At 37.7% G+C, this 16,962-nt stretch overlaps 1 protein-coding gene across 29 annotated transcripts in view; it reads right to left on the bottom strand.

Moving 5' to 3' along the window:
* adgrl2a (adhesion G protein-coupled receptor L2a) overlaps positions 1–16,962 on the bottom strand; it is a 91,919-nt gene that overhangs the window by 36,833 nt on the left and 38,124 nt on the right. For 22 of the 29 annotated variants that reach the window (XM_038715726.1, XM_038715732.1, XM_038715734.1 and 19 more), the window contains 3 exons: positions 16,392–16,605; positions 5,336–5,445; positions 181–195 (listed from right to left, as the gene is read on the bottom strand). In XM_038715726.1, the coding sequence (XP_038571654.1) occupies positions 181–195; positions 5,336–5,445; positions 16,392–16,605 (339 nt within the window). The remainder of the gene's footprint in view (positions 1–180; positions 196–5,335; positions 5,446–16,391; positions 16,606–16,962) is intronic. The other 7 variants (XM_038715725.1, XM_038715747.1, XM_038715749.1 and 4 more) reach the window with 1 other exon arrangement.

Here is a 16,962-nt window from a genome sequence, read left to right as displayed (position 1 = left end):
TCTTTTTATGGTCAGCCTCACTTCCCTTGTTGCACTACATTGGCCGTTAACATTACAGTTAGGGGATTCTGGAGATAATGTCTGCAATGAGTTTGTAGGGGCCACCATGGGAAAATAGGTAGTTTACAACCAGATGCCACAAAACAAGGAGCTAGGATTTGGGTCGTGTCTGTTATTTACCTTTTTGCTCCACTTCTATTTTAAGCGTTGGAAGAGAGAATGAAAGGGGTGCAAGGGGAAAAAAAGAGATCAATATGAATTAACTGTCATCTCTACGATCACATATGCAGAAACACGTTATGAGACATGGACAAAGACTGGTAGACCTATTAAAAGAAAGCAGGGAAGTTGTGAGAAAGGCGACACACAGCTGCCAAGGTTCTGTCTTAGAAAAAGGATTGGATTAGAACACTGAGAATGGTCTGTTCACATTTGTGATCATGACCAATCAAAACAATTGCTAGCACAGTGATGGATGGATTTTATGTTTGACAGATTGAGAAGTGTCATGTTTTCACTAAAGGCAAAACTTTAATCAGGGTCATCTTCTGATCTTTGATTTTTGTTTGATACATAGGCAAGCAATTCTGGGATTCATGTTGAAAAGTCAAGAAAACATTTTTATGAATACTGTAGAAATGATTATAGTTTAATACAAATTCATGTTAATTATAATTTACTTCACATGGCTCTGGTTTTGTTGAAAAACCAAATCAAGTTGCTTTCAATCTGTGGTCTGTTCTAATCCACCCACCACCGTAAACCAAGCCTCATTCGGATTCCAATCAAAATGAAAAAGTATCATTTATTAAGTTATAATAAAGATGCCATTTTACTATTCTGGACAATGTAACACCTGACTAATACTTAGAAAAGTCTCTGCACAACACTCTAATCTTACTTTACCACTTTTACAATTATGAAGCCATATGTGCACAGAAAAAAACTAACTAATTGTGGCCTTATCAACAAAGAAGGTAATCAGTCGGGCAAAGTACATTAATATAGCTTATGTGCACTCACTGTTGAAACATGTATTTAATTCCACAGTACAACACTGCTTACTTTGTTGAGTTATTTTGTGCTTTCAAATACAAGTCCGGTATAAATTAGCCAACATGGGCACATTTAGACAAGGCACTCTGAAGGCAACTGTGTTAAGAAGCATTACCCAGTCCATTAATCTGTAATGTCAATGACTGATTTATAAAACATATCATAAGACATAAGCATGTGTTGCATGCATTGCATGAAAATCGCCAGCTTATTTTTAACTTCAACAACAAGACTGAAAATTTCTAGAAAATTATTTATGAATAGTTAACATTCTTCAGAAAATAAGTTTCTCAGGTTAGTCTGAAGTCTAGGTCTGAAGTTCAAGTTATTTCTTTTCTAAATGGGACAGTTCAGCTTAACTTGCTGTTCAATTAGCCAGCCACTAAATGTGAGGGGACAAAGATGGGCATCACAGAAGTTTGATTCAGTCAGTCAAAGACATTTGACCTCTTTCTATGTGTACAGAAAATTATAAAATTATAAAAAAATAATGCTCAACCACTTCTTATTATATGGTTAAAAGTTTATATTTAACAGAAAATGTAGTTTATCTAATTTCATTATTATGAAACCTCTTTGACTGAAAGTAATTTCTACTAATGTGGACTGATTCAGGCACATTGCTATTCATCTTTCAACCATACTGTTTAAATTTTATTGTTAACAAAAGGGTTAACTGGTACAGACTGCATGCGTCAGTTATTTTGCCCTTGATCTACACCTCTATTGGTTTTTGGCTGTGTCTTCCTCAGATTTCAGTCTTGGATGGATTCACAATACAAAGGCTCAACCACAGAAGGCCTAGAAGGATCAACGCTGAAATACTAATTGTACACATTTTGGGCCAGTTTGCACTGTGGGATAATGTTACCCACCATAAATTGAGTTCCCCTTGAATCCTTCAACCCTCTGGCTCAAATTAGTACATGTTCATTAGAATTTGAATCTGTTGCAATTGTTAAGTCTGACCTAGACTTCAGTGGCTAAAAAACCCCAGTGAAAACCAAAGATTGAGAAGGATCCGTAAATGAATGCACGCCATTCTGAAGAAGAAATTCAAGTGTGTTGTAGCTAACAAAGAGATCAAACACAGACTGGAAGCAGTTGAGTTCCCAGAAGCTGCCTCAGCCACATAAAACAGAGGAGGCCAGAAAAGGACAGAGAGAGATGGCATGAAGAAAGCCTGGAAAGAAAAGGTGAACACAAGACGGAAGACCTGATGATGTTAGTAGAAATGTTAAAAAAAAGAAACAAAGCAATCAGTGTGATCAGAAATCGGTCAGTGGATGAAGAGAGTGAATCTGATAGCCGAGGAGGTTTCCTGCAGATTGCACAGGGGAAGGGAAGAGAGTCAGTCACTTTTAATATAGCAACATTAAAACAAACAGACATGAGAAACATCCCAACCCACAGTAAACCCAAAGACCCTATACTTTCACCAATACACATTAAAGACTTTAAGGTATCCCTGTTTTTTATGAACTGTCACTAATCAAATTATAATGACTATTAATCACTGTTAATAATCAGATGTTGCATCTAGATATGGATGGATGTCTGCTGTCAACTGCAGACTCAGTTAGTGGCTCTAGTGTTTAATCTAAATTAAAGCATCATGTAAATCACAAATAAGGGGGTTGGGGAGGGAGGGGGGGCTGTATACAGAAACAAAAACACCAAAGGGCACCCGAAAATTATGCAGCTTAACTTTAATTTTCATTATCTGGCCGTCACTGTCACATGGAGCTGAGGGTTTACTGGCTTTAGAATGTGATGAAAAATGAAAATATTAGCAATGAGGACTGTTTATGCCCACTGGCATGACTCTACAGTTTTGCAAGGGTAGAATGGAATTTTTTCCATTTCAAAATAGCTTGCACGGAGCAATTCAAACAATTACTAGAGCCGATTCAGAGGGCAATTCAGTGCCTGGTGAAGGAAAAATTTATATCCTTGAACATGAAGATAATGTTGCTAATGAGGGCAGATCATGACAAGAACCAAATTATGAAGCCAAAAGGATGGAAACTGTGGACATGTAGGCTTGGTGGAAAGGCCAATTGCACAGAAGAGAAAAATCCAAAATTGCTTGTGTGACTGCAAAGGCTTTCCATTACATTCATGGAGGGAGGGAGAGAATAAACAACTGTTTATTATTTTATTAAACTGCTGGTCATATTTCATGGGACAGATAGACTTTCAGGGGCAGCAGTCAAAATGAGGACTCTGTCAGTGGTCCCGTCGTTGATCAGCTTAATGAGGATTTAATACGTTTTCTTGCAAAACAACTTCTCAAGTCTTGTATCCCAGCAAATCCAGGGCTCCTAAGCTCCTGAACCACTGTAATGTATTTAATCACAAATCTTGGTGTTTGGCATATGATCTATTCCATCTGAAAACTGTCAAACTGGAGTAAGGTCTTTGCTATGCCATCTGAAAACAGAAGTGAGGGTTTACTCTGGTGTGGAAAAGCTCAGTAAATCTTCCCCTATGATTGCCTTTCTCTGTGTTAGTCTGACTCTCCAAAATTATCTGGGGTATATGGATTTTATTTTGGGGGAAAGGAGAAAGAGGACTGGTAGGAGGGAAGAAACATAACACAGAACTTGCCTGTAAATCACAATCTATCACAGTTTACAACAGGGCTTGAGTGGGAAAGGTTGGACTGGGCTCGCGTTTGGACTGGATCAGACTGGGAGAACACTAAGCACTTACCAGGGCAGTTGCGATAGGATACATTCTGTGTTCTTGGTCCTATTCTGGTTGGGCATGGACCTTGAGAAGCAAAAAGACGGGGCTACAGACATGCATGTTTGAAACTGCATAGAGTGCAGTGAGGACCTGTTTGGGATTTTTGACAGACTTTGCCAAGACTGAGAGTCCTTGGGCAGAGGTTTATTTTTCACCACACTACAGCGGTCTTGACTGTTACCTTGGTGCAAGAAACAGGCAAAAGACAATCATAACAGTGGGTGGACATGAGTGCACCTTGAGGCTAATCCTACTATTAAGGTTTGAGGTAACACAGCAAGACATAGGATCAATACTTCACTTAACTATGAGGCAAGTAAAAAACAACCCAAAAAAACCCAAGCAGTTAGGCGTTTAAGGTAAAAACTACAGGATTTGGCTTGGCTCAATAATGTGGACTCAACTACTCATTATTGCTTATTCTATTTTTAACTACAGGTCCACAAAGCCTTGGGGAGGTTAACCTTTAAGTTGTAATGAGTTTTACCACCTAATGATGTTCACTAATGCATTCTGATTCAACACTGAGGGGAACAGCTTGGACAGGTATACTTATTATGAGCAATGTAGAAGAAGAACTGTGTTATATATATAAAAAAGTATGGCAGAATAAAGGTGCAGTATTCATATGTGGGGTAAATTTCCCAACAAATTTCAGTTGATTCAAAACTGAAAGTAGAATAATTGAAGAAAATCCTAATTTGAATCAACAAAAGCTGTCAAATAGTTTCTGCCCATCACTCCTACTCTTTTTATTTCAGTTCCACCTGATTAGTGATTCTGGCAATTCATCTAAATCTTTGTCATTAATCACTTTGTAAAGGTTACATGGGGGAATTTTCTTCACACAAATTGCAAATGAACACGGCAAGCTTAAAGGACAAAGGGCAATCTAAACATTGTTTGGTAGCTGAATGGCAATGAATATTTCAGGATCCAAGGAGCAGACAAAAATGTTAACACTATCTCTTTAGATGAAATATTACCTTGTTGACTTACAAGTGGGGCCATTCTGTTCTGTTACATAATGAAACATCTGTTAACATATTTCAACACCTGTTGTGTGGATGTATATTAAGCCATCAAGGTGAGCTGTGCGCCTGATACACTTTTCCGCACAAGACTTGAGTAATGAAACACTTGCTTGCCATCATGGAGAGTCAGCATGACTTCCTCTACCCTCCCTCTATTCTGCTACCTCATAACCAGGCTCGTCGATCCGCTGGAAACACGGTGAGCACATCAATAATAAAGGCTGTACAGAAGAGGACCAAAGGTTTTTACAGGTCATATTTCATGAAAAGTTCATGGTGTGACACGGATGGAAGAAGAGACAGAGGAAAAGGTTGCTGGAGGGCATTGTACACGAAGAGAGCATACTGTCTGGACAAGGCAGGAGGAAGAAATGGGACAGGATATGGTATGACACAGATGAGAGAGAGATGGCAGAGAAGAAGAGACAAACTGAGGATGGGGGAGGAAGGGAAGAGGAAAGGTTTTCAATTCATGACAGAACAGTCATACTTACTGTAGGGCACACACTCATACTGGACCTCCAGGTACTTGTAGGTCCCTGGGCAGGGGTCAGGGAAGACATCTGAACCTGTGATCACAATGCACTGGGTCCGATTGTTGCATCTGAATAAAAAGAAAAAGGAAAAAAATTAAATTAGCAGAAATGTCTCTTGTGCCCAAACACATCCATGCTAACATACATGTTGTAACACTGTATACAAGCGCAGCACAGGCTCCTGAAAAATGCAAAAACAAATGTTCCTGACTCATGTTCTTATAAATTACATTCCCGGATTTCTGAATGAATCTTGCAGTTACACAGTTACACAGAGTTTGGTGCTTCATCTGTTCTTTAACAACTGTACCTGCTAGTTTTGATCATATCAAATCCCAAATGGCTAGTGTGTGTGTGGTGTTGTTATAAATATAACTGCTCTCCTGCAATTATTAAAATGAAATTGTGAATGAAATTAAATGTCCATGAACATATAAAACCATCAATCAATCAATCAAAATTTATTTATAGAGCACTTTAACAGCAATCCAGAAGTTTCACAAAGTGCTTTACAGAGATAAAAAAAAAAATCAATTTACAGGTTATCACATACATATAATGTATACTGTTACAAGTGTCATCCTCAAAGGTCAAAAGCCATACGGAAGAGATAGGTTTTAAGACAAGTTTTAAAATCAGACAGTGAGGAAGCCTGTCTGATGGTAAGAGGGAAGGGCATTCCACAATTTCGGAGCTGCTACCGCAAAAGCACGGTCCCGTTTAAGTTTGCGACAGGTTTTAGGCACTCTCAGGAGAAGTTTGTCAACTGACCTGAGCGAACGGGTAGGTGTATAAGGATGAAGCAGCTCAGATAAATAAGGGGGGGCAAGGCCATTCAAAGATTTAAAAGTCAGTAAAAGAAGTTTAAAATCTATCCTACATTGAATGGGTAGCCAATGGAGTGAGCGTAGAACTGGGGAGATGTGTTCATATTTACGTGTTCCTGTTAGAAGACGAGCTGCAGCGTTTTGCACCATCTGGAGAAGGGCATGAGACGATCCATTCATCCCAACGAAAAGTGCATTGCAGTAATCTAGTCTAGTAGTCACAAAGGCATGTATAACGGTCTCAAAATTATGCTTAGAAAGAATCGGTTTCAACTTAGCCAGCTGTCTTAATTGAAAGAAACTAGATTCAACCACTAACCCAACGTGTTTATCCAGTTTCATATCGGCATCAATTTTGACTCCTAGGTCAGTGATGGTTGGCGTGACATACTGAGCTAGGGGGCCTAGATCGAGGTGAGGAGGGGAGTGAGTCCCAGGGGTGCCGTTAAAAACCATCACCTCCGTTTTGTTTTCATTAAAACTTAAGAAGAAATAAAACCTTAGCTACACTGGACTACAGCTGCATGGGGACCTCATGTGATTTTGGAATTTACCCCCCACATATGTTTGGTGGGGTGCATTTGCAGGGGATAAACAAAGTCTGTGTGTTGCACTCAAATGTCCCGACTTATTGATTTGAATGGGTCTACATGCTGAGTAGCTAGATGAGGCTCTTGAATTTGCACCCAAAATGCCATCAAAGGTCTCATTAATGATTTCTCGACCTGGAAGAGCAGAAAAATCCCAAAATACTCATCAAGGCATCTTTCCCAAAAAGTAAATTATCATAATGAGTTCAATGTGTAATTTATGGTGCATTTTTTGATCACACGTAGGACCTAAGGTTATACTATATTTTTTTTTTATGAAAACAAAATCATGTTTTAGATATCATATATTCGTATACATTTTGTTTTTCATTTCACCAGCCATTCGAAGCTGTGTCAAAAGGTAATTTCGGTCACTGCCTTTAACATCTGGAAAGCAGACTTCTAATTTAGCCTGTGGCGTGCTCTGAAACCCAGGGAGTTGCAGGTGGCCACCCTTTTGCTGTACTGAAATCATGATAATGACATCAATACCCCAAGTAACCCATCTTTGCCACCAAGGGGAATTAAAATGCTATTGGCAATGTGAGGAACCAGATCAATAACACCGTTCTGCTGATTTTGCAGGGACCAGAGATAATATTTGTTTCTTCTTTTCACAGACCAGTGCGCCCCTTTTACAGCAGATCATTGGAAAATGTATTACTAGCTGCATTGTATTGTGCTTTGGGTTTTGCCTTTGTTTTGGGCTGCTTAGGTAATCACTGCTTTGTGTCCAAATGTTATTAATATAATATTAGGTAGCATAGTGAAACAGTTTTGAGTTGCTTACTGGCACAGGGGGCTGGAAATTGGCTGTTTAGGTTTCAGACTGAACACAACCATATTTTAACTGCATACCATAAAGTATATTACAATTTACAGCACAAAAAATGATTCAGCAACTTAAACAAATGGCTCCTGTGTTCAAATACCCCCCCCCCCCACTAAATCACCATCACGGCAGGGAATAGAATTAGCTATTACTTTTTTCTTTTCTTTTTCTAGCACAAAAGCAATTCATCTCCCTCTTTCTCATGTTCTCCCAATCCGCATGTATGCCAATTAAAATGGTTCATAATTTTTTTTTATATAGATTTGACAGAGAGGATTTTTTTATTTCACAAAAAGAAATAAAGGCATTTTTTTTTGCTTTTGTTAAAATATTGTATTATATCGCAGAGTCATAATGACACATATTTCTACATCTGTGTGTGTGCATCTGTGTTTTGTGTAGATCTCAAGGGGAATCTCACTTTATTAATGACCTTCACGTGTGATAACAGATGAGAATATCAGCATATTGTTTTTGTTTTTATGGAAATGAATTACTGTTCTGGAATTAAAACATGCACCTCATGCTGGGGCCATAATATGCTGCTTGTTTTTGCGAGTAATATTTCATGACTCTGCAGCACTTTCCATATATTATATGGTCACTTTGATGATTCTGTCCCTCTTGCTCATGCATAAGCATATCATGCAGGAGCAATATAAATTACAGTGCTTTATCTAGCAGACTCCAATGAGACCGGGAAATGAATGCCTGGTTTATATTTGGCATATGAAACAGAATGATATCAAAAATAAAATTCATGACACTAATGAGACATAGAACTGCCATCGTTTCTCAGGCAAACGTATTAAACAATAAAACATAAGCACTGGAAAACAAAAAATCATATTTCTTTTGAAACAATGTTGACATAAGTGTTGATCTTTCTGATATATCTCCCTAATTTTAGAGCTGTGGAGCAGGGACGTCTACGGGATTGTGTGACTCTGATTCCTTCTCATCAGTGAAACCTTGGGCATCTCGTGAGATCAATTGAAAAAGCCCTAATGGCTTCTTCTATGCATAGACCTAGTCCTAGTAAGAGAGCATGTAATTGAAATTCCTCCCATAAAAAGTTCAGTATTTGGGCCTGCCAGGGCACAGGTCTCAAAGTGCACACTAATTAAATACATGTAAAATATGATATCTTTGACTATCTTTTGATAGTTTGAGGCTATATGGTAATTAATCATGTACATAATGAATATTAAGTCAAAGGAAGCTTTTCTCCACTTTTTACTGGAGTGAAATATTCTACTTTTATAAATACTGTGACTGCTCAACGATTTTAGTGAAGTAAAATTGGAAAGAGTGCTCATTTATTTTATGTTGTAATGCAAGAGAAAGAATAATTAGCCAGCTGGAAAAGAAGCTCAATATAAAGTACTTTTGAGGGGAAAATGTTGCAAGTAGCCTTTGTATTTTGGAGGAACATTACCTAGTTGTTTGGTAATATTTCTGTAGTAGGTTATATTGAGAAAAATATAGATCACCTTATTTTATTTTTATTTTTTTGTTTGACAAATTGCTACAACAATGTCCAGGGTTAGGGTTATGGAGCTCCACATCCTGAAAATGACTAGAAGTTTAAAATCCACATTTGCTAAAATTCCAAAGCTGCATCTATAAATGACATTGTGATATATCTATGTATAAACCATAGTCAGAACAGTCACAAAGGTTCGAAAATAGTCCTAACATTTTTTTTTTCATAAAGTCAAACTAAAATAAAAGCAGAATGGAGCTATTTCCTGCTTTGATTACCTCCATTTCCCCTACCAGCCTGTTAATCACACTGAAGTATTCCAAATGAAATCCCATCACATCTCTGACCTTTTGGGAGAGGCAGACATCAGTACAATTAGAGTGTCATAGAAAATGCTACTTGGATTTGATGCAAATCTCCTTTAAAAATGAGCAATCCCTGCAGACAGCGGGAAGGGGTGCGATAAGATGCCAACTAGGTGTAACTAATAGCACTCCTGATACCATGAATCCACATGCAATTTAACCTTTTCCACTGTCATCATAAAGCATGTCAGAGGAATAATTGGACACGATAATGTGCTAAATGAATAATAAATTGCTTTTGAGTACGTAAAACTATTTCCACTAACAAATGTAGGAAAAGGCGTTACTTAGGTCTAAAGCCTACCTAAATTATAATAGAGTGTAATTCAAATCTGTTTTTCCACTAATCCACCTTTGTGAACAGATACAATGTCATTTTAATCTATGCTGCTTTGTGCAGTAGATCAGCGTAAGCTTGCAACTCAGCTTTGCTCAGGCGCACTCTCTTGTAAATTTAAGCTTTAAGTAGATTTTATTCACAATTTATTTATGCTCCCCAATGTTGATGTCAATGTGTTGTGAAGGGGTTGCTTTTGCATTTAAAAAAAGGTAGCCCAACAGTTGCAAATATCTCACACTGTAGTTCACATATGCATACATCAATATTCTATGAAAAAAGCTATAGTGAATAATCTTGTCTTTATGCCTTTGACCTCTTTAAGTTGAACCAGCATGGACAGTCTTGGTGGTCTCTCACGACCATTCAAAGATGTACATGTGACACAACCAAATTAGACTAAGGGCAAGATGCTCTTTAATTGCTGAATCCTGGATTGTTTTGCCTCCACTGCTCTATTTTCTATCCCTCAACACTCCACAGCGTTCAGGAAGCCTAAGCAGCCATTTGGCATACTCACAATATAATATAGCATCAGCAGTGAAAACAATCGCTGTGTAACTGGAGGAGAAAGGCGACATGAGTGAGGGGAGCACATTACAGAAAAAGGCACAATCTACTTCCTGGTGCTCCCAGTTTGAATTTCAATCAAATTAGCGTCTCTTAAACTCAAAGTGACCCGTCTAGCTCCATTTCATCTGAAATGCTGATGAGGTTCATGGCACAATTATCAAGGCAGACATCTCTCTCAAGAGGCAGGCCTGTTGATAGCAGACAGGCCATTGAAAAATTAAATCATTTCCAGGGCCACAAAATGGCAGCGAAAGAAACAATCTGTTGCAGACAGTACACAACACACACACACACACACACACACACAGACGCTAGACGTTTAATCACCTCCAATATCTGTATATTTAGACCATTTTCTAAGGGGGTGGCCCAATAATGTTTCAGGAAATTGGTCATTAGAAATTAACCATTAACATCCTGCTTTCAACTTTAGGTCCAACCCAATATCTGGGCAAAACTTGTAATTACTCTCACATGCTTGTGTTTATGCTATATTTACTGGAGCTGCCAATAATAGGCTACTCAATGGGGGAATTCCAAGCTCTCACAGAGTCACGAGGAAGGCTGTCTGACTCACATCCGTCCATCTCACCTATTGATTTTGAAACCCGCAAAGGTATATCGCCATGCCACTCAAGTCAGCGGTAATACTACTGTGGCATTCTGCAGGTCTAAATGTGACCTTTACAACAAGACAGAATACAATGCTAAAAAGAATGGGAAAGAATTGCAGTGATGGGAGACTTTTCCACACAGACCTGGAGACTCTAATTGCTGCATCTATTATAATATTTGGGCAAACACCTATGTTGCATTTCATATTTAGTTATTAATTCAGATGTTTATAGAGATCTGTTTTCACTTTGACATGAAAGACTTTTTTTCTTTTTCTGTTAATGATGAGTAATTATTCATAATGATATGAATATAACAATAAACAAGGGAGATGTTTTTTTAGTGATTTTAGATATCTAATTCATCTGAAAATTCATATATTTTAGGTACCAGGATAGATGAATAATTAGAAATATACTGTATACTTTTAAAAAGTATACTTTTAAAAGGTCTTTAAACATTGGTGGAAAAAAATGAATTTCACACACATTATTATTACTATTATTATTATATATTTATATATGGAAAACTATTATTCTCAAACACTGATTGGTTATATGGATATTGGCTATATGGATAAAAGAACTGTTTATGGATAGAATAACCAACAAATGTAGGTAAACTATGACCATAAAGCAGTCCTGCTCACTGAAATCCAACATTGTCCACAATGGTTTAATGCATTCCCAAATAGCTTCCATGGTAAAAATGGTATGACTATAACATAATATAACATGTTTGTTTTTAAGCCTGCCAAAATCTATTTCCCATATTTGATATGTGAAAAATATTTTATTTATATTATTTCATTCTGTAAGTGTTACTTGGTATAAGCAGTTGTTTGGCTAGTGAGTTTCACTGATGATCTAGCTTTTTAGTTTAAGCATCATCACCATTCTAGTCTTGAGTTGAGAGCAGTTTCATGGCTCATGAACTTGTGTACATCCCTCTGAAACGCCCAAGCTGAATCTGGATCTTTATGAAATCTTAATCTGCTGTGCTTTAAATAAACACCAACACTATATGTACAGAGAGGAAGAACGAGGCAGCGTGGAGCTCCTTGGAGAGCCCTGCAAGCAGTCCTGTCACTGATATAAATAGTGTAAGCAGCATCATTTAGTCTCCAGAACTGCCTCGCATTTAGTGACAGGAACTTGAAAAATACAACTGATTACATGCTAATATCACAGGGTCATTTCAACATTACAATTCAGATGTTACACAGCCTATTAACTTAATAAAATTTGTCACATTTAAGCAGTTGATGTGTCATTACAAAATAAAAGTGAATGGGAATAATCATTTTTGTGATACTTATTAATGATAATAAATCAAACTCAGTCTAGCTCATAGCTGTCCTGTAATCCCACTAATGAATTTCACATCCTGTGTTAGCCGCTTTGATCATTCTCGTCAATGAAACGCTCCTTGGAAAACCCATGATCCACAGGCACGGAGCGGCAGGACCCAGCCATGTTATGTTACAGCAATCAATGACCTTGTTATCGGATACTAACAATGAAGCTCATTAGTCAAAGAGAAATCAATTGATGTAGGCCACTTATTCATACTATATATTTCAATATACTCTTTTTGTGAAAATGATTAGTGAAGATGTGTCATTGTCATCTTTAATACTCCTCAAGCTACTGCGATAACGTGGTCAGATTGAATTATTCAATAATAACGAAGCACCAGCTGGTACAACTAAAGTACTACAAAATAATATTCAAATACATTTAAATTACAGTTTTTAATCTAGTAGATGTTATCCGTGTGGTAAGACTGTGTTGTGGTTGCATTATCATTATCATCAGTGCAGATGAGGAAATGTAATTATTAAAAACTAAAATCCTGAAAAGAAGAACATAAAAACACTTCGCTGAATATTATTATCAATGAATTAATTATTTCTAACTGTACTGCCATGCAGCTTCACATCTGCTGGGGAGGTGTCCACGTGAAAAATTCCTGTACAGATTATCACCCACTTGAGTCGACTAATTGCTTGCAGCTGAATGTTCTAATTGAGCCACAACAGTCCTAAGGCTATTTTCATAAAATCATTGTGCTCATGAATATAATATGCCAGCCAGATATAAAAACAACTTGGAGTGCCAACAGGATCTATCAAACTCACTGAAGCCTCAATCCAATTCTCCACACTTCAGGACAGCATCAATTTTGGATGTTTAAAAGTGAACACAGTTTTCCACACAAGTGCTAATGTAATTTTGTCCCACGCACTTAAATTAGCATGACAGGGTAATTATAGCAACAAATATCTTTGGCTCCTTTACTTGACAGGGACTGTACAGTAGGAAGTACAATTTCTTTCCATATACAGAGTGTACAGTGGGTTGCCCCACATATTGTTACATATATAAAATTTCAGCTGGGTTAGCCTTAGCAGGAGCCAGACCAGAGATTTGACTTGGGGAGAAGTGAAGGCCTCGTAGCGATGAAACAGACAATAAAAAACAAAACACACCATATTTCTCCATTGAGGATAATTATTTTTGGCAGCAGAGGCATTGTTTTATTATATTTGCTTCCTATTTTAGCCCATTCCTGTAAATAAATGGACATGAGAAAACAAATCACTAATTAGTCCCATATGCAATCTTCGGAATTTGTCAAGCTGTCCTTGGATCTATTTTCATGACAGTGGACTGTTTTGAGATTTTGCAGTGATTATGCAAACGCTGCTTTTAAGCTGTACACCTACATAGATATTAAACTGTGCATCTTAAAATCTATGGCTCATTTTCACATAAACAGTAACATAAATCTGCTCTCATACTTGTGGTGATACATGGTGATATCTTGAACTTGACAAAAAAAAAAGATCTATGTATGGCACTTTATGTAAATATATGCCAGTCACTTTTTCTGCGTCATTTGATCGCTGTTGGATTTCTTCCTGCGGTATCAAACTCTTGTGAGGTTCTTTTTGTGTGATTTTTTGAACTTGCACACCTGAGAGAGACCTTTTGTATCACAGGACTTTTTTTCTTAGAACGCACATATTTCTCTCTTTGCTCTGAGTACAATAACTCAGCAGTGACATTGAAATGCTAAAAACAAATTTAAAATAACATCTGAACTACAGCCCTCTGGCACTCTCAGGGTATGCATATGAGGAATGAACCAGAGTCCTCTACAGATGCTGGTGAAGAGTGTTTCTACAAGACTGTTTGGGATTTGCTGTCAGGTGGCTCCTGCCGGGTCAGTATTTGTGCTTCAGTGGGCTGTTTTTGTACCAGCAAGGCTGAGGGCAGCATAATACACAGGGCCACAAGCAGGGAGCAGGCAGGCTGTAGCCTTTCAAGACAGACAATGTGAGTCAGCTATCTGACTTCATCAAATAGGGCTTGACAATAAACCCCCTGAATACAAGGGCTCTACTGGTTTTATTTCATTATTTTTTTTATTTCCCAAGGCAGCTTGCCAGAGTTGCTGACGGTCTCATACCGTCCAATATCTCTCTCTGTGGCACTCATATGTCATTCCATCCTGTGCACTTTGGCTCAGATGGCATCCCTATGTGACAACTGGTCTCATGTATAAGGTCTCATGTGCACGGCGTTACCAGTGGAACCCTACTGAGTCCATGCACCTCCATGGGTTTGTTTTCCACACTAAAATCATCTGTCTTTGCACATGAGTGATCGCTACAGAGACAGTGGCTTTAAAGTGTGGGACATCTCTGCGGCTAGTGGTCAATCAGTAAGTCGGTCCTGCCAAGAAGAAGCCCTTAGTCTGACCAACAGGATTTACCAAAGGCCTAGTACAGAAGAGCAGTGTCTTAAAGTTAAGGAAAAGCCAGTGGTGGAAGAACTACACAGATTATTTACTAAATGTAAATATTCTTTAAAGTTGCAATAATATACTATAAAAATACTCAATTACAAAAATGTCCTACAATCAAAATTTGACTACGGTCATGGTGCTGAATTTTTATCAAGAAAATGTACTTTAAGTATGCAAAACAAAGTACCCATTATGCAGATTCTTTAAAAAATATTATTACATTATTTAATTCTATATTATAATTTATGCATTTACATGTAAGTAGTAATTTATGGTTATGGTTGGTCAAGCTGGTGCACATATTATCTATTTTCTATACTGTTGGGTAGTTAAATTAATAGTGTAAAAATCATTATATTTCATTTATATTCTGTAAGTAAAATCTAAATTTGACAAACTAAAATTAAACGAACTATTAACTATCTGTTAAAAATTTGTAATGTAGGAAAAGGTTAAATATTTGCCACTCAATTTTAGTTGAGTATGGTATGTAGCAAAATGGAAATACTCAAATAAAGTACTTAAAAAATGTACTTAGCTACAGTATTGTACTTTCGGTATTTTCCACCACAGGGAAGTGCTCTGAATGAAGCACATTTAACACTAATCTGTGAGATGCAGGTAAATAATGTTTATTAAAAAATGTTCTTTAAAGTTAAGAATTGAGAGAAGGTTGCTTTATTATAATCAATATGTCAATCGAACTGACTACATATTAACTTATGACCAAAAAATAGTGAAACATTTTATATAGCCTAACGTGACTCTAGCCTAACGTGACTTTTGTTACAGACACATACAGCACACACACACACACACACACACACACACACACACACACACACACACACACACACACACACACACACACATTACATGGATTTCGCTAAGAGCATGTGGCTCAGCTTGACTTATACAGAAAAACAACAATGATTGACTAATGTTAGAATACTTAATCTAGAGTGCACATTTGCAAGGTAATGTATTTAACAGGGTAAATTAGACAGTATAATTAGCTCCTTGCCGGATCAGATAGCCTTTTGTTTTTGAGAATGTTGCTGAAAAGTTAATTTGTTATATATTATATATATATATATCCTGAAATGTGAATTTGCCGTGCTCTCTGACTGATTTCTTTTTTGTCACCTCCCGAGTTCTGGTGGAAGTTGCTAATTCTCTTTCTATCAGGTTCAGCTGTTTCAGTGATGGCGTTAACATTAATGTCTTGTAGGTTATTGATGCAGACAGGTCTTGCCTTTTTGCCTTTTTACTTCACACTTGCATTCAGTTTGCTTTTTTCGATGGAGTAAATCAATCCGACGGCAGACCTATTATTCTCCTTGGCGGAAGATTTACCTCCAAAGGCAAGGGATGTGAAGGATTTTTTAAGCACAGGAAAAATGGATGCCAACAGGGGTAACCAGACAAAATGAAATGCTTGACAGTGGTCCATATTGTTGCCCAGGGCAACTAGGCAACTGTTATCGTTGAGCCCTGTCAATTATTTTCTAAGGGTCCTGTACCTTTGGCAGATACCTTTCTTTTTGGTAGTGCACAGAGATGTCTGCAGTTTTACCTTTGTGACATGATCTTGTAGGCATCTGGAAGATAGCAGTTGATGTTCTCCATCTGGAAAGGGTCGGCGTCGCAGATCTTGTCATCTGTTCGGCCATAGTTGGCACTTTCGATCATTATGACATCACTTCCTGGACACCGCAGATCAATGGGGTAGCCCTCACAAGACAGCTCTCTCCGTACTAAGCCAAATGGCAGGGCAGCTCGACTAAACCCTGAGGGAGAAGAGAGAGAGAAAGAGCTCTTTCAGTGCAAATCGAAGGGAGATGTATAGTTGGGTTGACTCAAAGAAAAACAGTATGAAAGGCAAAATACACAGGATATCATAGCTGGATGCTGTTCATTCTTTTAATCAAAAGGCTATAACTGTTTAGTAAGATGAATCACACTGACATGTGGATAGCGAACTATGCATTGCACTACCCACCTAACATACATCAGTACTGAGTGAACATTTCAGATCTCAACCACACCAGTTTGCTAATGGTTCTAGTATGTCATCCCCATGCCAAACTGGTCCTGAAAATCAATAATTGTCTAGAAAGGTCTAGAACACTGTAACCCCTTAAGAT

This window comes from Micropterus salmoides, unplaced genomic scaffold (assembly GCF_014851395.1).
Source record: "Micropterus salmoides isolate LMB-PRFRI ecotype aquatic unplaced genomic scaffold, ASM1485139v1 Ms_hic_scaffold_13, whole genome shotgun sequence".
Taxonomy (NCBI): domain Eukaryota; kingdom Metazoa; phylum Chordata; class Actinopteri; order Centrarchiformes; family Centrarchidae; genus Micropterus; species Micropterus salmoides.
Note: the sequence above shows the minus strand (reverse complement) of the source record. Positions and strands in the feature narration are given on the sequence as shown.